General features: G+C 35.4%; 3 protein-coding genes and 1 pseudogene across 4 annotated transcripts; 2 read left to right on the top strand and 2 right to left on the bottom strand.

Annotated features, from left to right (window-relative positions):
* The first annotated feature begins 158 nt into the window (after window positions 1–158).
* Window positions 159–5,591, top strand: LOC148620625 (multiple inositol polyphosphate phosphatase 1-like; annotated as a pseudogene). The gene is made up of 4 exons (XR_015920928.1): window positions 159–1,577; window positions 2,280–2,401; window positions 3,555–3,664; window positions 4,843–5,591. The product of XR_015920928.1 is annotated as a multiple inositol polyphosphate phosphatase 1-like (transcript).
* A 1,342-nt stretch (window positions 5,592–6,933) lies between these two features.
* On the bottom strand, window positions 6,934–10,522 carry LOC148620626 (52 kDa repressor of the inhibitor of the protein kinase-like). Its single transcript, XM_088573864.1, has 3 exons — window positions 10,516–10,522; window positions 9,471–9,678; window positions 6,934–9,013 (listed from the first exon to the last, which is right to left on the bottom strand). Exons 1-3 carry the CDS (start codon window positions 10,520–10,522, stop codon window positions 6,934–6,936), a joined length of 2,295 nt encoding a protein of 764 aa, XP_088429990.1.
* Window positions 10,523–11,494: 972 nt separating this feature from the next.
* LOC148620627 (multiple inositol polyphosphate phosphatase 1-like) lies at window positions 11,495–17,086 on the top strand. Its single transcript, XM_088574293.1, has 4 exons — window positions 11,495–12,522; window positions 13,623–13,744; window positions 15,332–15,441; window positions 16,526–17,086. The coding sequence occupies exons 1-4, from the start codon at window positions 11,799–11,801 to the stop codon at window positions 16,932–16,934; spliced, it is 1,365 nt and encodes a 454-aa protein (XP_088430419.1). The 5' UTR covers window positions 11,495–11,798; the 3' UTR covers window positions 16,935–17,086.
* On the bottom strand, window positions 16,457–19,878 carry LOC148620628 (uncharacterized). The gene is made up of 2 exons (XM_088574294.1): window positions 19,276–19,878; window positions 16,457–17,684 (listed from the first exon to the last, which is right to left on the bottom strand). Exons 1-2 carry the CDS (start codon window positions 19,814–19,816, stop codon window positions 17,296–17,298), a joined length of 930 nt encoding a protein of 309 aa, XP_088430420.1. The 5' UTR covers window positions 19,817–19,878; the 3' UTR covers window positions 16,457–17,295.
* Between the last annotated feature and the right edge of the window lie 3,540 nt (window positions 19,879–23,418).

Below are 23,418 nucleotides of genomic sequence, written 5' to 3' on the forward strand. Positions count from 1 at the left end.
ATATACGTCTAAAGGATTGTACAACGATACCGATAAAGATGTTAACACACTATAATAAAGTATATACTTTATTATAGTGTGTTAACATCTTTATCGGTATCGTTGTACAATCCTTTATTTTACAATAAATAGATATATATTACTACTCCACATTGGTTCCTAAGATTCTCTTGTCAATCATTACCTGCATTTCCTGGTAGCCAGTTGTTTTGATTGAAAAAAAAAACATTCGGGTCATCACGGTTATGAAACAGTAATCATATCAAGGGAACCAAGATTCTAGCGTAGGAAGTCACCCGATATCGCATTCGTGCCATTTCGGATGTTGCAAGCAAGCCAAAATCAGTGGCATAGAATATTTGTCGATTAGCGACTTCGATGACTTCAGTCTGATTTTGACTGTTTAACGGAAACATTAGTACCGTCTTTATTTAAGTATTGCAAGTTTTGGTTTGTTTTACATGCCTGTTTCAAGATCAGAAACAAACACCAAACACAAAGAATAAATATATATACGATTTTAAACCGCTGTGAATCACATTTGATTAAGCTAACATGGCCTTTATTAGACTATAATTGTAACATGTCAAAACTATATAGAATCTTTTAATTTCAATTTATCAAGGTCATGAAGTTTTGTCACAAAATTCAAATGGTAAATTTTATCATCAGTGATCCCAAATACACAAATATCAATGTTGCTAAGATATAAGTGAACAGCATAACATACGTTACATTAAAGATACATGTTGAATAGCATGCGTGACTTTTTTACAAGTCGTATTCACAATATTTAAACCCTTTCTAAGTAATGCGATTTTAATGAGCATTTTCTTTTGTCATGGTGTCAATAGAACATGTTTTGTTCCTTTGTTTTTCCCTGGACTTTTTCACAATATTGTTATGCCAGGAAACCTACAAAAAGCCTATCTACAATACAAAAACTCCGTATTTCTGGGTGAAGGATCTAAATGAGTCGATTCCGGAGAATCAGTTTTCCTCGGTGGTTTACAATGACGAGATATGCCAATTGAACGGGCTTGATGTACTTTTTCGTCACGGAGGAAGATATCCTACTTTACACTGGATTGTGGATATGACTGCATTGAAAACTAAACTCGGGGCGGATCCTAATGTAGTGCAGCGATACCCATTTATTAAAATCTGGAAAAACCCATTCCCGTTAGCTAAACAAGCCATGCTTAGTGTGCTCGGTGAAAATGAGATGCTAAACCTTGGACGTAGATTTGGTCGTAGATTTAAAGCTGCATTTGACATCAACCAAGATCAATCTAGAAATTTAGCTGTTGCAGTTACCCGTAAGAGTCGGACCCGGACTAGTTTTGAACATTTTCTTAGAGGACTAAATGAGACGGTTTATTTTCGAAATCACTACGCAACAGCGAAAGAGGACAACATGAAACTACGATTCTATGATTTTTGCCATAAATATATAACAGATGTTGAAGGAAGTAGCAGGACTCAATATGAATATAACAAATTCCTTGTAGGCCCGGAAATGACACAAGTTTTACGCAAAATAAAGAACAAACTAGGATCATACGATGTTACCTCAGGTAAAATATAGCCAAGTTTATATTACAGTGGCAGATCCAGAAGAGGGTGCAGGGGGTTGCACCCCGACTTTTAATTGAAAAAATTGTCATTTTTATGCGTAAAATTTACAAAAAAGTGCAAGTAATGTTCTAGGACCCCCTTATTCTGCGGAACCCGCCTAGCACCCCTCCTTTTCAAAGTCATGAAATAATTGTACCTGTGTAATCATGTTTGAGATTGAAACTATTTTTAAAAATTGTAAGAAATAAACTCTTAAATTGTAATTTAAAGTGTATTAAATTAAAAAAAAATTAAACGATTACTTGAAACACTAAGGGCCAAGGAAAAAAACGTCTGTTTAAGGTTACATTTGTAAAAAAATAATAGAATAAAATAAAGGTCCGAGCTTTTAATCTTACAGTGGCCTTTATAACATGGTTACCCTTTTGAAAATTACTAGGCTTCATAGAAAATTCACTGTGACCGCTGCATTGTTGCATGAAATGAGCTGCGCAGACAATGCAACGGTCACACTGAATTTTTACAGGTTGTATATCTATTATTTGGCCAATTATTAGTTCCTACCCAATAGAACTACCTATAAAGAATATCTCTATATATACACAGTCATATAAAAAATACAAATTAAAATACAAGTACAGTGACACCAAACCCTCTGTAGTCCTCTCAGTTCAAATTTTTAATGTTTAATCATTTTTTAGATGAAGTTCTTGTTATGCATCAGATCTGTGTTATGGAGCTTGGAATACTCAACTAGTCAGACTGGTGCGAACTCTTCGATATAGACGACCTATTTGTGATCGAATACATGCAGAGTATTCAGGTACATGTACGTTAAAATTTCCTGGTCAAGGGTTTGGATGTCCTGGTACCCTTTTCTAAATCTAAGGATCCGCCTGGTAAGCTACTCCGAAGTAGAACATTCAACTATACTCTTACTCTTCAGTCGCAAGTTTTGATTGTCTATATCAGCCTTGCTTTACTGACCCGAATTATCCAAACGGACTTAAACGAATGATAGAGGCTTTGGAGAATTGTTAGGCTTCTTTGTCAATCATATCTTACATGAACTAGGCTTAAACTAGAAAAAAATTACTACTACAAATACTTTTCCTACGGAAGCCCATTAGTGTCAGGTGTTCACTTATTTTAAGTCGTTATAACGACTTAGTATCTCACTTAAACGACTTAGCTATGTTGATAAAACGAGATATTAAGTCATTTAAAGGAGTTAGCAATGTTGTTTAAGCGAGACACGAAGTCGTTTAAACGAGATACGAAGTCGTTTAAACGAGTTGGCTATGTCGTTATAACGAGATACTAGGTCGTTTAAACGAGATGCTAAGTCGTTAAAACGAGAATCTAAGTCGTTGAAACAAGTTAGCTATGTTGTTTAAACGAGATACTAAGTCGTTACAACGACTTAAAAATAAGTGAACACCTGGCACTAATGGGCTTCCGTATTTTTCTTATTTTGTGACCAACTTACCATATTTGGCTATAAAAAACAACAGCCTTAAACTGACTTCTTAAAAATAAATGGCGTAATGAAAGTCAAGAAAATCTACAAGCATTTAATGAGTACTGCTGCCGTGTTTCTCCGTATTCAAAAAAGAGGTAGAGTTTCTCAAGTCTAAGTGGTGAAACAAGATGAAACAGATCACATTAAGGAATATTTTACATGTTAAACTTAATTGCACCAAAAAATGTGGTGAAGGTCTGTCAGATTATTTATTTTCTAAACTTGCTCCTTTACTAATTCCGTGAAAATGATAATGTCTATATACATGTGTGGCCATATACTTTACATGTACACTTTTAGACTATCCCTTTTGACTACTGCCTAGATTTTATCAATACCACCCTTCATTAGCAGTAGGGTTCTCGAAAGACCAGCCGGTGCCGCTTAATTTACCGTATCAGATACCCCTTTTTATTTTTTGTTTAAAGAAGTACGTAATTTTATCTCATTATAGAATTTCTATGAATTGGAATATGCTTATCCTATTAACTGGCAGCAGAGTTGTCCTTATACATCAAAGATTTTCCGGAAATACGACGTCATTGTAAATCAGCAAAACTATAGGTGAATATATAACCAAAAACTTAAATCCTTTGTGAAATGGATACTTGTAAAATTGCCTGGTATAAATCAACATCAAAATTCAAAGACAAGCTTCTTGAGTTTGTTATTTGTCTGTTGAATACTGTGCAAAGCAAACCAAATACATGTATACTACAGGGAGTATTTTTTCTCCTCTTTAGGACTAGTGTATTTTAATACTGGTCTACCGAAGATTTAGGCAAGCTGTGAATTAAGTGATTCATGGTCATTGATATACATCTTGAGGTAACATTCAAAATACTTTAACAGTAGATACAATAATGATATCCAGGGGCAATATTTGGTGAACTGCCCTAGATAATCATCTGGCATTTGAGAAGTTGTTTCAGACCATTCACCCATTGGTTATGTTCACATGTATTTGGATTTATGTCTGAAAGAAATTTCAACCCCTTTTTAATAAGACAGTGTCATTTAAGGGCCATTCTGTGGGTGGCACATCATTTTTTTCACTTCGATCTTTTTGCATCAAATATATTCAATGCATTAAAAAAACAGCCGAATAACTATTTAAATTTATCTTGAAGCATCTGTGATGTAGATATTTTTTACTGTTTATATTGGGAAAAAAGCGAGGGAAAATTTCCTGCCATTTTCAACTAAATTTTACCTATCAATATCTTAAAAAGGCAAACTTCACAAACTCTTTGGACGTTATTTCTGGAAGTTATGGGGTATAAATACTTGGATAATGCAATATAAACATTGCGTTTATTTGTCTTCATGTGCCACAACTTATACACATATTGCCGGATTCTTAGACAGAGGTGTACTTAATTTGATCAAATATAACAACAGACAGTACATGTATCCATGTTCACGAAAAATAAAATAAAAATGAATATATGGATATAAAGATTTAAACTTTGATTAACATCTACCTAACCAAACTTTATTTTAAACGAATGCACTCATACGATCTATGCATTTTTAGAATTTCCAAAGTTACTATAATTGGTCACAAATTCAAGATATCGAACAATTATCTATATAACTTTTAGATGGACTTAAAAAAACATCAAAAGTATATGCGTATTTCTAAAAAAAACATGTATAAAATGTGTTAATTTGAAGTTGGTATTGCCTTATATTTTATCGAGCTGTTTTTTTTATCGTGTTCATCATTTATCTGTTTTCAGAGAAACTAGTGTTAATTTGGACTTTGGTCATGCGAAAACTGTTCTCCCTATCGTAACCGCTTTTGGCTTATCCAACAACAGTAAACCACTTCTAGCTGATAACTACCACCTCAACAAGGACCGAAAGTACAAAGAATCTCTTATAGCTCCCTTCTCTGCAAACATTGCAATTGCCTTATATAGATGTTCTGTTAGTAACGACCACGTGATAAAAATCTTTCTAAATGAAGCGGAAGTGACGATTCCGGCATGCGGACAAAACATTTGTACATACAGCGATTTCAAATCTTTTTATAACAGTCTTGCAAACTGTAATTTTGACAAAATTTGTGAAAACAGTACGAACCCACCTCCTGTAGGATGAAGAACATTTGAAATACATGTACATACACAATGTGAAACGCTTTTTGTACATATTCACCGTAACTTTCGCTCGGAAACTTGAAGGATTTTTTTTTGTGTTTTCAACTTCTCTACATTCATCCATGTCGGTATCAGTGGTATCAGACTTGATATTACTTGTTTGTATTATATAGTTCCTGGTGACATTTTAGTATTTTTATTAGTAGTTTTCCTTTCCTCTTTCGTCTACCCCGGACTTGACTTTTTTTGAGCAACTCGGCGGGTGTTTCTAAAAAGGCAGAGCATGCGTACCCTGCCGGTGCACCTGGTCCATGCTCCCAGTATTAGTGGAGTCTGAGTTGCTCATTTACTTTTGTTACTTTGTATGAATTATTTCGGTTACTTTATGTTTGTGTTTGTTTGTTTGCCATGCCTGGTATTTTCCCTGGATTACATTCTTTTAATTTCCGCTAGACTCTTGGTTCCCTTGATTACTCTTTTTTTCTGATGTCACTGATTTTTGTTTCCAACCAATACAAGGAACTCATTATCAAAAACAGATCTACTTGTAAACGATTCATATATACAGGTATCTCCCAATCTACATTTTATAGAAACCCATAGAGCTCAACACTCACCCAAAAAGCTGAATAGGTTAATTCGTAAGGCATATACATGTATGTATGAAGTCAAATCGTTGAAAAAAAACCATTTTTTTTTGTATCAATATTGATTCGCTCATAGTGTCTTCACATAGAAATTATCACACTATATTTGAAAGCAATTTTCTGCATGACAGGGTTGTGTTCTTGATGTACCGTGGTTCTCAACTCCGCATGGGAAAAATTGGGACTGATATTACATACAGTGAAGGCATAACTTTTTGTTGTGTTGAATTGGTCTGGAGCTCATTAGTATGTCAGCTGCTACATGTAGTAGTCCTTTGTGCATTTATGTAATGTATAGTCAGTTTATTTATGTAAAAAACAGGGGACTCAGACCATTTTGAACTAATTTGCAGGTGTGTTTAATTACAAATGGGGAGGATTGTGATCACTCCGAAGTACACTAACCCCGCCCCATTTTGCGCCTGTCCCAATTCAGGAATTTTTGGCCTCTGTATTGTTTCGTTTTCACTTTCAGTTTACTTTTATGTTCCTGTAGTATATAGGAGCAACCATTTCGCTGTACCTGAGTATGTTTTTGGGCCAGCTGCAGTGGTGAGAGGATTTCCTCGTCATTCGTTGAAGACCCATCAGGGGCGTAGCCAGGCTTTTTTAGAAGTGGAAGCAACCTACAGCGAGGGGTCTAGGGGCCGCTTAAGGCCCCCAGTGGGTCCAGGGCAAAGCCCTGGTGGGGGGCCCTGGGGGGCAAAGCCCCCCCGGAAGCTCCTCGATTTTAAGAAAATGAGACGTTAGAACATGCTTATAATAGGTCGAAAATTATGTTTTTCTTTTCTTTTGAAAGATGTAAATTAATGCAAATATACGCAACATGGTGACAAATTTCAAATCAAACAGAAAACAAGTATTACCAAAATGTCAAAAAAAACCTGTAAATTTGGGTATGTGGATATGCATATTTCGGTGAGTAACGTCTGGTCACAGACAGACAAATTGACGGACAGACAGACAAAGTGAAAACTACGTAGGTGACTTCTGTTGAGAACATTCTAGCGCATACACGGGACTTGGTGTAATTAATATATATTAAAAACTTTTGTGATCTACTTTATTATTGATTCATTATTTAATCATTCTCCTTAACCCGGAACAGGAAAGCCAGTCGCCTGTCTTTACGTGTAGCGAATGAATCGATAACTTTTTCAATGTCAACAGAGAAATCTTTGTATGCGTGTAGCATACAAAGAGCGGAGAGTCTTTCAGTAGTCATGGTGGAGCGGAGGTAGGTTTTTACCCGGCGCATCACACTGAAGCTCCTCTCGGCTGTGGCTGTTGTGACGGGCATGCAAACCAGGATGAGCATGCACTTATACAGACTCGGATATAAGTCAGATGAGGTCACATTCAATGTATCTGATAAGGTACTTGGTCTATCGGCCACCTCAACTCCATTCCATCGGGCTTTCCATTTCCGAACTTCTAGGTTGAATTCCTCTAATGTGATGTCTACCATATCAGAACTATAAGTGTCATGCAGCTTGTTTATAGCATCGTCTGTTAGACCATCGATTAAAGACGGAACGATGTGTTGGGCTAGAAATCGGTCCTCATTTTTAATGAGTCTGTCGCGTAATTCCTGTAAAAGATGATCTACGAATGGCAGGAACAAAGCCCTTTTCCAGTATTGACTTGGGTTTGCTGCAGGGACATTAACTCTGTGTTGTTGCCTTGCGGCTCCCCTAGGTATAGCTGGATCAACTTCAACACTGTTTCCCAAAGCAACTGCGCGGTCATAGATAGAGTCCCATTCCGCGTCATTATCTCGCATATCCTGTAGAACCGCTACCACCACTTTAGCTTCGCCAACAGCCTGAATTAGATCGAAGTCTTTTCCTTGCAGAACCGCAGACAGGCGAACCAGAGGTTGCAACACCGTTTGAGCAACCACCAACCCGATAATAAAGTCAAACTTTGTAATTGAACTGTAGTAGCTACGGGCCTTAGCGTCACCATCTTGTTGTAAATCGTCTAATGAGCTCACATCAACAGGAAAGGCCGTCAAGAACGTGAAAAGAGAGTCAGACCGGCTTGCCCATCTCGTCTCGCACAACGTTTTCAGTTTTTGTCGTTTTCCCATACCTTCTTTGACGTTATCATCTGTAGTTTCGAGATTTTCTTTGAAGTTTAATAATCTTTTCGCGCTGTAATCGAATGCAAAGGCTATTGCCTGCACCGTGTCCATAAGATTTCTTATCAGTGGTTCTTTGCACGCGTGTACTATGGCCAGGTTTAAATTATGAGCTTTGCAGTGCACATAAGAGGCTTCTGGAACAGTTTCTTTTATCCTGGCTTGAACCCCACGATGAATACCTGACGTATTAGCAGCACCGTCATACCCTTGAGCGCGCATATGGCCAACTATAATTCCGATCGACTCCAATTCCGCCAGAAATTTATTGGCAAGTGATTCGCCCGTAGTTTTTTCTGCCTCAGCAAATCCTAAGAAGTCCTCGCGAACAGTTTGTGATTGCTGATCGTAATACCTAACGCATAAAGATATTTGTTCCTTAGTCGAGCTATCTGTTGCCTCGTCAGCAATGAACCCGAAATACACTGCCCTATTACAGTTGTCGACTAACTCATTTTGAATTTGTTCTGAACTTATTTGGATCAGTTCGTTCTGAATTTGTGGTGAAGTATATTTTGCTCTATGATCGCAATGCGCCAAATGATCAGCTAGAATATCATTGTATTTCGCTTTGTCGTGCAGCAGGGCCACAAAATTACTGTCTTTTTCCTCATGTCCTCTTAATGTGATATTCTGCTTTCCACACAAAATGATTACTTCAAGGATACAGTGTAAAATTTTCCGGTTTCTTTGTACCTGTTCATTGTAGCTTTTGGACATAGATTCCCATATGTCGGAAGATTTCCGTGTTTGTATACGCACAAACTCCTCTGTCGACATTACATAATCGTGGTGTTTTGCACCTTTTTTCAAATGTCTTTCCACCGAACGACCTTTGTTTGACCAGTCATCTACTTTGGATGTCAAAGTGAAGGTTTTGTCTTTTGTATCATCTCTCTTTGGTCCGAATAATACGCATGGTGCACAAAAAACTGCATCTAATGACTCGGAATAACGCATCCAAGGATTATTCGATAACCATGTTGAATTCAAGCTTCTGTTTACACCTCTGATTTTCCTGTAATTCAAGGAAATATATCCGTCATTAAAAGATTACAAAAACACATGTCGGACAGTTTGACGGATATTAGGTTGTTTCTTGTTACATTTTAAATAAGAAGGGAAATGGAGAGCATGTCAAAGAGACAACGACGTAAAGGGGAGAAAAACAACACATAGCCCGTGACCATAATTAAGGTCTTCAATGAACGGTGAGGAGACCCAATGCTAGATCGCAGTCAGTCCCTAAATAAATAGTAAAATAAAGTTCAGCACACCCTTCTAAACTTCTGTAGACATAGAATAAATAGTAAACCGATGTGCATTTTAAAATCTTTTCACAATATTTTATCTTTTTTTATAACAATGTACATGTACAAAGAAGGGACATGGAGGAAATGTTGTAAATAGAATCATACATAAATTCTTGGAGTTTAGATACAAAGACTTAAAATATAAAGATCCAGGTAAATTACCTCATAGGAAAGCTAAATTTCGAGGCATCCCAGGATGTCGCCAATAGGTCTAATTTAAACTTGTCTTGTGATATCATCTCTGTGGACACTTTCCCAAGATCAAAATAATTTGGCCCAGCAGCATCAGAGGGAAGGTTGGCTTGTTGTTCAGTGGCACTTGTACTTGTAGTGTCTGTTTGCTCGGAACTGGAGACATTATTAGGTTTTCCTTTGACAAAAAATTGTCAAGCTTGGACTGCATATTATGAGTAGGATATTTGTTCAATGTGCGTCTGCAACTGCTCAACTCAATGTGACTACTATTGGTACATGGTACCCAGAATTGCATCAGTCACGTGCGATAAATCAGGTGATGTGACGGAAATGAGGTGACATACAATCAAGTGTCAATTTAAAACTAAATGAAATGGTTTGTTTTGACACATGTCAGAATAAACTGTCAGACAGTCATATAAAAATAAGGGTTGTTTATGCACGTAACTAAGGGATTTAACCCTCTCTCTCTCTCTCTCAAAAAAAAAAAAAAAAAAAAAAAAAAAAAAATTGCCGAAACGACGTGGAAGCACGTGCTTCCGTGCGTCCGGCTGGCTACGCGCCTGCCCATGGGTGGCCTTGAGCTGACATTTTTCATCCCGGTAGGGGTTGTTGTCTTTTTGACATATTCACTATTTCCATTCTCGTAATATATTGCTCGTGCTTTATGTTTTGTTGTGCCTTGTTTTCCTTGTCTTCAGTTTCTATATGTATTTTCTCTTATTCGGTTTACTGTTGTATATCGTTTTTTGTTTCCTATTTTCACGTTCAGGCCATGTTCTTGGGGTCTGTTACAAACATATATCTGAATTGACATTTAAGACATGTTTTCGGTATATTTTGCCGATATTTATACAATTGGTAGAGTCAAACAATTCTATTGACTTTGGTAAGTCATTATATGTTAAGGTAAAAACAAGTTCAAGGCTACCATGTTTTGTATGAAATATATTCAAGGGAGACAATTGAACGTTAGGTGATCAAGAGTGCTTAGTAACGTGAAGAATGTTACCTGACATTGTATGATCTGCTTTTAATGAATTACGGAAAGATGGGTCAATGATTACAAGACAGAGGGTGCAGATTGCCAAGAAAATCGAGTCGAAACTTTTTTTGAGACTGATTAATTGACGTACAAAATGAAGGTACGGTATGTTAATGCATATTCTGTAAACAAATTACTAAGGGAGTAACCATTTGATGATTATGGATGGAAGGGTGGGATCTAGGATCAAATTTTCTATCCTGCCCTAGTAATTTGAGAAAATTAAGGTCCTGCCTCAAGGTTTTGCATGAATACCCCTTAAATGAAATATTGTAAAATTCCCGTAGGGCTATAGTAGATTCTGTCTTTTTATTTTCTTTCTTGTGGCCTGTTCTGGCTTTATAGTTCTTAAACATTTCAATCTTGCCTTTTTATTGCAAATTTTATCTTAGCCCCTCCCTTAAAAAAATCAAATGGTAGTTCTTTAAAACCGATTTGCTCTCCATGTCTTTAATTTTAACTGTTTCAAATACACGAGTTGCCCATTTTTGGAGGGTGCAAGTCAGGCAGACACCGCCTTTATACATGCTGTTAGGGGTCGACCTAATAAATTATCGTCATAAAACATTTCTTTGCTTCAGTGCCGAATGGAATGTTTGAAGAAAAAGCCTTCAAGTTTTTTTTAACTCGTAGAACAAATACAATTTCGGTGAATCTTTGATCATGAACAATGAAACTTGTCTAAAATTACAGTTATTTTCTACATAAATTCAACTTTGGTTTACATGGTTGTGGGATTTGAAATAAATTGAAATTTACAGTTTAAATTTTTAACTTATTAACTGGGTTTACATGCATGTTTCCGATTTGCTCACTGTGCAATTTAAGACAGTTTTCCTACAAATCTAACTTAAGAATTAGCTTCAACAAATAATAATGATAATGATAATAATATTAAAAAAATAATAGAAAACATTTTTTAAATGTCAGTTTCCGACTGGTTTAAAATAATGATGACTAGACGTTACAATGCCCCGGGCCAAAACAAGATGTTTGTTCGAGGTCGAGGTCAAATAACAACCAAACAATATAAAAGTGTCTGGTGCAATTTGTGTTAAAATACATGAAACATAAATTTGAATATTTTATTGCAACAAATGTAAGAGTGGGTAGGTAAAAATGACGAAGGCCTAGTTGTATCACATGGTCTGAATCTGTGCTCGGGAAACCTGTCACCGACTTGCTACTAGTGCGAATTTTGTGTTTACTTTTTTTTGAGAAAAACAGAGAACTTTACCTCCAGGATTACCATGGATTGGTTGAGGCTGTTTCTTTCTTGTGTTCTTGTTTCTGGGATTTGTGAATGTAACCAATCGTTCAAAAAGGACATTTTCAACACAAAGACTCCGTATTTCTGGGTACGGAGCAAATCTGATGTGATACAAGAAAATGCTTTTAGTACATTTAATCACAATTCCAAGACATGTAGTTTGAAGGGTATTAATATTCTGTTTAGACATGGGTCGAGATATCCGACGTTAAAATGGATTAAAAGGATATCAGGATTGTTGTCAGCTCTGAAAGAACAAAATGACATCGTTACCAAGCATTCGTTTTTGAAACAGTACAATAACCCATTTCGAGAGAACCAGGAAGGCTTGCTAAGTACGTTGGGAGAAAATGAAATGGTGGAGCTTGGCCAGAGGTTTGGGAAAAGATTAAAATCTACATTAGAAAACCGTATCAACAAAGTACAATATTTTGTATCGAGAAAGGCAAGAACACAATCAAGCTACGACAACTTTTACAAAGGACTGAACAACACTTTTCCCACCCCTGGGGAAGCACCGTCGGCAACTGTCGATAATAAGAAAATCCGATTTTATGATTTCTGTTCGAAGTACATCGACGAGGTAGAGGACGAAGACGACGCCTTCAAGGAACGCGACGATTTTGAAGATGGTCGCGAGATCAACACTGTAGTGCAGAAAGTACGAAATAAATTGGGAGGGTCGAACAATTCTATTGACTTTGGTAAGACATTACATGTTAAGGTAAATACAAGTTCAAGGCTACCATGTTTTGTATGAAATATATGCAGCATTAGTATAATGTAAAATGAATAGAAAATTTGCTTGTGTCTGTCAGGAAGAAGGCATATATTTAAATCGTATATGTGTTTGGTAACTATTCTATGCAGTGTGTTTGCAGCCAGGGAGAGTTCAATCATTTATAGATCAAATAACTATAGCAGCGTCGATTCCGTCAACATGTTGCAACTTCTTGGCATGTTTTCGATGTGCAGACTATGATATCTGTTACCTGATGAAAAATAAATATAAAAAGAAGATTTCAAAATTACCACACCCCCTTTTTAAATAATTTTTCACTTTCAAGGTTTGCCATATTCTCCTTTCCTTCTACTCTAAGTACCTAGATCGTTGAAAGAGGATCCCCGTCCGCTGGCTCTGGGAATACTGCATATTTGTGAAGCAATTCTACACCAACAAAATAAAAAAAAAAAAAAAAAAAAAAATTGGCAGCAACGAACTATATCTTTCTGAATAACTTGATATTTAGGTTACACATCATTAATTCAACCATGAGCTTTTAGAACCTATACAATCATAGTCTAGTCTTACACAAATCTTAATGCACGTGTGTTATGTCTCTGTGGAAAAAGCGCCTATCAAATCTGCACATGCGAACCTGTTTTAGTAGAGATTCATATTTTTCTTATTTGGACATAAAATGGTCATTGTAACTGACTGATTTTAAAAATTGTTTTAGTTCTTCATGAAGACCCCCCTTTTGTGAAATGTAGGAGAATTCCCGTTCTATTTTACCTCACTGACGTCTAGGAGCCAGTGTAGCTCTGCACGGTACTAAACCTTCCATGCTATTTTCAGAGCTACTAGTTTGAACATGCGGCATTTAGTTGATATATAGTCATTTTCGGGTTAAACTTAAGGTAGGTACTCCTTAACAAATTAAACTCGGTGAAGTTAGAATTTGAGCCTATGGGAAGTGACATTAGTGGTTTGTAGCCTGAAGACAACCGTTTAGAAGTATAAGAAGGGTTTTGTCTCTTACAAATAACTTTAAAATCAAATTTACCAAATTTTCGTTTTCAGATAAAGTTAAAGTCATGCATCAGCTATGTGCATTTGAGCTTGGACTGGAAGGAGCATCTGAATGGTGCAAGTTTTTCGAAATGGATGACTTACGGATAATTGCATACCTAAATGATTTGGAGGTATTCCCATAAATCATACCAACTTAACTTTCTAATAACAACATATCTAAGTATCATGCAGAGGATGACAACATTAAAAAATCTTAATTGTGTAAATATATGCAGTATGTCCTATAAAGGCTTTTAATACACATAAAGTAATGAAGGGAGAAAAACTTGACGGGTTATATAAATGTAGTGACCTGAATTGAAAAAAAGTGGCGGATAATATTTTCCATTAGAACTTAACTGACTTATTTAATTTAATTTCTTTCTCAAACTTAGATGCAATTTTAATTGCTGTTTTTATCATAAATATGACTCTCTGTAAGTTTTTATGTTATTTAGAGAGTTGAACAAAAATGGACTTTTAGCAAGTTACTTAATTTGCACGATTCTTGGGTGAACTTGTATTCAGAACTAATTCTGGTAGGTTCCAAGGTTTTGTTAACATTACGTCAAACGAAGACAGGAAAACTAAAAATCAGATTGCAGTATCACAAGGTTATAGATTGCATAGTATTCTCAACTGTACAATCCGAACTAGGTTTTTGTAGTTTTCCCCTCTTTAGCATGCCTCACAATGGATACAATAACCTCTAGCAAACAAACTAACGAACATAAGAAATCAGAAGACAAATGCTAACAGTCTGTTATGTTCAGACGATGTTCTTCAAGGAGGTAGACCAGAGTAAGGGACATAACTCTTGAAATCAGAGATATGTTCGTATCATATTCAATTTCACCAACGCCTATCAAGCTTTCATTTGAAACAGAATGAAATCAGTCCAAGTTACGTTAATGCGGACAAGAGATTGATGTGAAATGCTGAATACGAACATTCCAATGATTTGTAAGAGTTGTGTCCCTAGGTATATCTCCTTAATATAAACTTTGCGATCTTCTAGGTTTCAACGGATTATCACATTTCCTACATGTATCTATAGACTATATATCCCAATGTAACATTCTACTTGTGACCAATTGGACAATATATATATACTTAGATATCAAGAAATGTTTTTAATTTTTAACTTTGAGTTGACACTTTTCATCCCGTTGGGTTCTGGTCACTTTGACATATTCACCATATTCATTTTAGTTATATATACATGTACGATAAAATTTGGTTTGTGGCAGTTTACACTAATAAACCGCGAAGCGTTTTTTTTTTAAAGTGTAAACGTTATTGAGTATAACCTGTTAAAAAACTAGAAACATTTCTTGCATTTTTCTTAACGGGTGTAAGTCCAAATGTTGATAATTGATTTGTATTCAAAACGTTTAACTTATTTTGTCTGGGATTATTTGAATCGCAGTATTAGGACCAGTCGACGTTAATGACGTCATAGTACAAAGCCAGGTAATACAAAATAATACAAAGAACGAATCAATCAGAAAGATTGTGTTGCAAAATTGAATTACATACTAAAGGGGGAATTAAAATGTTGATTGATTGATTAATTGATTGATTGATTGATTGGTTGGGAAATGATAGGTACATAGATTTTTTAAAGGACTTCTCGGGCCTTTGCACTAAAAGTGAAAAAAAAAAATGGAATGGTTGTCAATTCATCTGAGTAAACTCGCCTTTGGTATTTTTTACAGGACTATGTTGAAGGTGGGTACGGATATCCAATAACAAGCCAACAGACTTGCCCATATACTTCGTATTTATTTGAAAGATTTGATGACGTCATTGATGATGGTACTACCAGGTAGGCTATATTGTTATTTTAATTGTACAACGAATGAGGTGGATTTTGCAAAATTGTATAAATTACAAGAGTCAACCCAGGTGCATGGGTAAGAGGTTGATTCGAGAGTCGATCACATAGAACTTGTCTCAGAAAAAAGTCGACCCATATACCTTTCTATAATAAGTTATTGTAAGGTATTGGGGTCAATTTAAATTATTTAAGGTATAAGGATCAATTTTCTTCTGAGACAGGTGCCCGTGGGGTCGAGGGTTGGAATCGAATCCCCACTTTTGGTAAAAAATTATTTTGTGCAAAAGTTTGGCATGAGGTGAGCGAATGATAGCCTGGAATCCTCTTTTATATATTTTGTAGTGAATTCCCTTTTACAAATGTCTGGATCTATCCCTGAGAGGGGAGTAAACAGATTTACTTGGACCCAAGCGAGATTTTTTATGGTATTACTTGGGAAAAAATCCTAATTTCCCACAGACGAAAATAAAATCCAATATTTCATGCGGCGTACGCCCCCCTTTGAATCCGCGCCTTAATTTTCAATGAGAACCGATTTGTTTCTAGAAAAGCAAAGGACGCTTTCCCTACCTGTGTATCTGGCCCATACTCTCAGTTCTTAGTGGTGTCCCAGTTTATCATTTACTTTTGTCTCTTTGTACATGTTATTCTGGTTATTTCATGTACTTTGTTGTGTGTGTCTGTTCTCTGTCTAGCCTGTATCTCTGGATTATATTATTTTGATTTCTGCTCAGGTCTGGGTTCCCTTGATTACTCTACTGATCACACATTTCCATAATGATACATGTATGCACCTCAAATAAAGTGAACAACGACGGAGATGGACTATCAGATGCTCAGGTATGCGACAACTCTTTTGTTTTAGTATACACATTCTAAGAAAAAAAACTGTTAAAAAGCCTATGGCATGCACAAATCTAAACCTCATTTTTTAAAGGGATACCCTTTTATTTTTTTAATACATGTATTTGGTGCAATTATGCAAGCAAACAAAAAAAATGAAAACATTACTCTACTTTGTATTGTATTCTTTTTCACTAGAATAAAATTATTCTGTTTCGTTTTATTTCAGACCTGCCTCCATTGATATTTTCTTTGGACACAGCGAGACAATTGTTCCTATCTATACAGCCTTTGGTCTCTTTAAAGACTCGAAGTCCTACACGGCAGAAAACTATGCCAAAAACGCCGACCGTCTTTTCAGCACAAGCAAAATAGCTCCATTCTCAGCAAATATTGCGGTTGGATTGTACAAATGTGAAGAAATGGTTGAGTTTCTTGTGAAATTTTACGTCAACGAAGAACCTATCGCGATACCTGCATGCGGTCAAAAGGTGTGCTCTTATTCTGATGTCAAAAAGTACTATAACGACTTAGTCGAGTGCGACTTTGATGATATTTGTGACACTGATTCTGTTGCAGCACTGCAGTACTCTGTAACAATATCGTTGCTATGCTTCATTGTTACCATCCTCTTATAATTTCAACGTTTGCTGTCCATTATTGATTTTCATTTTCATCGTTATTTTGATAAGATATATATGATGTTGCTTTGAATAGAAATGTTTTCCAATTTTGTAGAACTAATTGTCTGATGGGCGAAACAATAAAGCAAAATTGCCAAATATAAAGAGTTTGCGTTTTGTTATAAAATGTGAAGAAAGGAATATTCCAGTAAGGCCAGGATGACAAGCCACTTGTATTTTTACTTGCGGTATTTTACGCACAAGGTTTATAAAAGAAGAAATTACTAACCGGAATTTTACATTATACTAAGAGAAGCGAAACGGAAACGGACAGGGAATGAATTATTCGGGTTAATTTTATTATTGGTCATCTTATTTAAGCGATCTTAATCAGTGAAAAATAAGTACCCCGCAAACCTTCATCACCATAGATCTCAACATTTCTACCAGCTTTTACTGATATCTGATCATTAATATCAAGCTGAATCACAACCGATGCACTACCACTGTACCAATGTTTGGAACCAACATTTGTTGGATAGACAATCACCAGTTTTCTAGAATTTTTGTAAATATAGAACAAGGGGTCAGGAGCCTTTGCTAATACTGAAACGCTAACGAAGTACAATCCATGACGTTCACATTTAAAATAACCTTTATCAGCCAAATTAAGATTCCGAACTCCATATACCGCAATAGTTGAGGCGAACAATATTGGTTCACCTGTCTTCATTTTTTTCTGGTTTGCACAGGTAGTAAAGGCAACTGAAATATACACAGAAATAAAATGTGAGTTCGATGTATGTCTGATATCTGGTACAAATTCCATCTAATAATAGTCACATATTGTTGTTTATTGGTGTACGCATGCTTCCTAGTTTTTTGTCTTTGATTAAATTTTAATTTTGGTTAATTGCAACGAAAAAAAATTGAAATACAGTAGCAAAAAATCTAGTGTCAAATATGTTTCCAGATTGGATTGAATGTGTATCCTGGGAGTCTGTCGTCTCATAAACTTTTCATAAAATTATATTTAGTTCTTCTTCCATTGTCGTAATGGTTAGCGATAACATCGTAAAAATTCATTAATCCTACTTCCCACATCCTTTGGTACAATGTAACGATAAAACAGCATATTTGTTAGTAGTCCTCCTCAAGATTAAATGAGAGTAATCCAGGGAACCAAGGTTATAGCGGTAATCAAATGAATGTAATCTAGGACAAGGACCAGAAACGAAAAACCTACACAACAAAGAACATTAAGTAACTAAAATCATACATACAAAGTGACAAAAGTAAATGAGAAACTCGGACTCCACTAAAAACTGGGAGCATGGACCAGGTGCACCGGTAGGGTAAGCGTCATCTGCTTTTCTAGAAACACCCGCCGAGTTGCTCATAAAAAGTCAAGTCCAGGGTAGACAAACGAGGAAAGGAAAACTATGACCCGTTGAATAAAACAGTTTTCATGGTGCTGATGGATACACCGTAACGATCCACGAGTTCATGATGACGACCATAAAACGTCTGTAGTGATGTCTCCTAACCCAGAAAAAAAAATATGTCCTTGTATACTTTTAAATGTTTTTTTTATGATTTTTAGTTACTTTTTAGCAGACTCGTTTTGGTACTTCAGCGAGGTAGGTGCCACATTTTCTAGTAAAAATGATGAAAAAATGTTTGAGTTTTTACGGGAAGGTGTAGCATTTACCTCACAGAAATATCAACTGCGCCCGCTCAGAAAATTAATATGAAAAGGCCTATTGCAGTTCAACGTTTCATTTTACAAATGATGAGGAATGTTAAAGAAACTTAGTGAACACACTCTCAATACCCCGTGAGCAGACATTTGTACTCCGAAAAAAAACTGTACTCTCTTTACACGATCCCTCAACCAATTTCTGTGATAATCAATCAAATCCAAGATTTTATCACTATTTACCAAAGTTTTAAGGAAATCAGCCAAAAAAATGGAGGTGCTATCCAGGCGACAATATTAAACCACTATTTTTTACCAAGTCTCCCTTGATAAATTTCTGTGAAAATCAATCTCATCCAAGATTTTATAGATATATACCAAATTCAAATTCAAATTTTCATTATTCCAATCACAGTCCCCTGAGGGGAGGATATGATCATTTTAGCAGTCTTAGCATCACTTTTAATACCGAGTAATTTTCTTGACTTGTTAGCAAATTGCAAACGAGGATTTTTTTTTTACAATTTATGTGAAGTCTGAGCTAGCTTTTTTGTTGTTTACAAAATGCTAACCTTGATGAATTTTTCTTTTCTTTTTGAAGAAGACGACGTTTATCAAATAATTATTATATGTCCTATTGCATTGCATGATCTGTACCTGTCTGATTGGTATTATGGTTCTTCACAACATCCAAAATGGTAGCTCTCACAGCCTTCTTACTTGTACGGTCATTCCGCTTTCGTTCACCTTCATCCAGTCCAGATATTGTTTTGTTTAACATTTCCATTAAGACATGATAGGCAGCAGTTTTATCGCCAATTTCGTCAACCTTCGTCTGGACAATTTCATTGAAATTAATTACTTCCGATCTAAGTGTTGTAGATGCTGAGCTGAGAAAATCCTTTACCAACAACCAAACAGTATCATTAAGTTCTTGCTGCTTTTCAGTGAGTGTTACAGATGCTGAACCAAGAAAATTGTCCATTTTATTAATGCCTGAACTGAATTCGATTTCCCGTTGTTTCAGTTTGTCCGTATACATCTCCACTCTGTGCTCCAACTTCACAAGTTTTTCTAGAACTTTTTCCTCGAAATGAAACTTTGAACATTGACACAGATCACTTGAATCAAAATTAATGGTCACTCCAGCATTGTGATGTAAAAATACAACCATAATAAGGCTCCAAACCAACAGCATCGTTATTTCATGCAGACTTTGATTAAAGATGTTTTTTGAAACGATCGTAATATACTTATACTACAAACTCGTTAAAATAAATGACGTTTCAATGTTTTGTGGGTATAAAAATATTAACGTATGCCAGATTACTATATATTTTGCAAATGTAGGTGTTATTTACTTCATTAGAACTGAACTGTTTCTATAATAACATAAATCAAGTACAGATCCACAAAAGAACCAGGTATCAGTTTAAGGATTCTTGTGATTAGTGTCGATTGTTCTCTGTATTCTACAATTACAAACCGCTACACTGTTTGGAGAACATCATACAACCAAATCCTTTCGTTTCAGTGTTTAAAGTCCAATAATCCGCAATCGGGAAATTGACCTCAGCGATGACATATTTTACAAATATAATATTTTACCATACCGGTGCATCTAGTCCATGCTTCCAGATTTTAGTGGAGTCCAAGTTGCTCATTTTCTTTTGTTACTTTGTATGTATGATTTTAGTTACTTTATAATCTTTGTTGTGTTTCTCTGTTTTCCATGACTGGTCTTTTTCCCTGGATTACATTCTTTTGATTACCGCTATAACCTTGGTTCCCTTGATTACTCTCTTACAACAGTGAAATTCCATGTAACATGTATCTACCATCGCTTCGACAAAAGATAGAGCAGTTTAGAGACTTAAATATAGATTCTCCTTCAGTGTCGAGGGGATTACAGGATTTCTCCACTCGAGATAGTTAAATCTAAAATTTAACTCCGGAGAGTGGAGAAATCCTTTAATACCCGAGAGAAATAAAGAAGAATATGTTTCTCCCTTGAATAAAACATTAAAAGATAAATTAAACAACCCCTACGTTCTCCCAACATCAACTACTTCATCAATGACCCCCTCCAGTCATCAAGTCATTGCGTCTTCGATATCGCTATCATTATGATTTGTTGATATACTACCAACTAATCTTTTAAAATAAGAATAACAAGTATTTAATTGATCAACAATATAAATAACAACTGTAAACATGGTAAATATGGAAAGCGTGGGAGTCTTCAAGCGACATTTTAATTTCCCGGCACCTAGCGGGAAATTACAAATTTTTAATCACTCGCTCGTGCTGTGTGAATGAAGCCTATGAATGGGAGAAATCAGTATTATCTGCTTTATTCCTTTCATTTTCGACAAGGTATATTAAAAAGAAAAAATTCTTTTAAAAACATAGTTATCAGTAGCCCGTAAATACTTTTGATATTGCAATTGACAACCATGCCGCCATTTGCAATGTCAATTTCACTGAATGAGAGTCAACAAGAAAAAAACCTATATACTACTATATTTCGGATATTTAAGGATTAAACACTGTTTTTCCAGAATTATATATCGATGTGTAAATTTAGGTTACAGACCACCAATTCAACCAATGAGCATTTGGAACGTACGCAAAAATAGTCCTACGCAGAAATTACCCCTGTTCCTCATAGTGTTGTGAAAAAAGTTCTCATCTTATTTAAAAAAATTAAACAGTTTCTGAAAGGAAAAACATTTCTGTACAATTTATAGATGCATTTTGCTTCTTGTGATGTGAAGCCTAATCTCCATAATGATTTCTATATATACCCCTATCTTGTGAAAACACTGGGATTTCTCATGCTATTTATAGACCCTTCACTTCCGGTGACTAATACTGCACTGCAAGTCTGCTAACCCCACATGCCATTCTGAGAATTGTGAGCTGACATATGTAGAATCATGCTGATATGTAGTCCTCTGCAGGTTAAAGTTAAGGTAAAGTCCAGAGAAGCCATTGAATATTGTGAAATTAGCATAGAAGCCTATGGGAAGTGGAATAAGTGGTTTCTAGCCTAAAATCGGATTATTCACTCACAAACCTGACATATCCTTAATCCTATAGCAAACGCAATTTCACACTAAAATTTAAACGAATGGAATTTGCATTCATATAAAATCGGATCATACTGTAAAAACATACTGTGTTACAAGCACGTGCAAAGGGGAAAAAGATTAGGAGATACACTGAGCAGATATAACTGTTGCATTAATTTGTCGTTTAACTCAATTATGATTAAATTTAAACAAACCAAGTTTCATTTTTCATGACATAGAGTGTAACGAATACTTGTACTTAAGGTATCTGGTGTTTATTCTTTATGCAGACTTGGCAACCACTTGCTTGCAATGTTTTTTTTCCTTAAAAGCCCTTGTTATGATAATTTGTGACACTTGGCGTTTTACGTTTAACTCAACCAACCCACAAGAGCTGTAGCGGCATCACCAATTAACTCCATTATAATTAAATTTAAACAGACCAAGCTTCATTTTTCATGGCAAAGAGTGTAACGGTAAACAATTCTATCTTCGTCTTGACAATTTCATTGAAATTAATCACTTCCGATCTAAGTGTTGTAGATGCTGAGCTGAGAAAATCGTTTACCAACAACCGAACAGTATCATTAAGTTCTTGAATCTTTTCGGTTAGTTTTACAAATGCTGAACCAAGAAAAATTCACCACTTCATCAATGCCTGAACTACTCTCAATTTCTCGTTTTGTTTGTGTACATCATTTTGTGTTCCAACCTGACAAGTTTTTCCAGAACTTTTTCCTCGAAGTGGAATTTTGAACAATGACACAGATCACTTGAATCAGAACTTATGGTCACTCCAACATTAGAAAGAAAACCAATCAAGATACTTAACCAACAACATCATTATTTCATATAGACTTTGTTCGAGAATTGACCGGACCATTATTATACTGCAGACGTAAAAAAAAATAACTCTCATTTCCAAATACCTCTTTCAATGGCATGCTAATAAAAACATCACTATAATTGCAAATCTTATTACTTTATTAACTATAAACGACGATATACCATAAATATGTTTCGGAACCAATATAACAAATACAGTTCCCCAAAAGAACCATGTAGATGAAAAAAATCAGGGAATTATCAAACGTTCTCTTAATTCTATGATATCAAACATCTGCACTGCAGCACATCATACAACACGTTTCTTCTTACTCTTTGTTTAATTATAATAACTCGCAAATATGAAATTGGAAAGCAATGCAATTAAAAGGGACCTTAAAACATCGTGGGAAAAAATCGCCAAAGCAGTTTTGAATTATTATACGGCTTGTGGTCTATCAAATCATATGTCCTTCAAAGTTATTTGTATAAAAGTGTCATTATTGTCAATTCGATTACTTAAGTGTAAAACATCAATGTTTTTTATTTAGATTTAGCTGTAAAATAGCACGTCATGTGCGTTCTGAACGTATAAGAAATCAACGCTATTCACTAAAAAATTTTAACGAATAAAAATCCCTTTATAGCTAGTTAACGCTTTTGTCACATTAACACTTAAAACAATAGCCCTTCACATTCATATAAAATAAAGTCATACTATAAACGCATTTTATCTAACAATTCACGAAAAAATTGGCAGTTCTAATTGTTACATTAATTTACACTTTAAGTAAGTTTTAATTAGATGTAAACAAACCCAGTTCCATAATTAATAAGTCAATTCATAACAGAGAACGTAACGAATGCACTGGGTGTATTCTGGTATTTGTTATACTTATAG

This window comes from Perna viridis, chromosome 3, assembly GCF_037379345.1.
Source record: "Perna viridis isolate PV_CMFRI_1.1 ecotype Kerala chromosome 3, ASM3737934v1, whole genome shotgun sequence".
NCBI classification, from domain to species: Eukaryota; Metazoa; Mollusca; class Bivalvia; order Mytilida; family Mytilidae; genus Perna; species Perna viridis.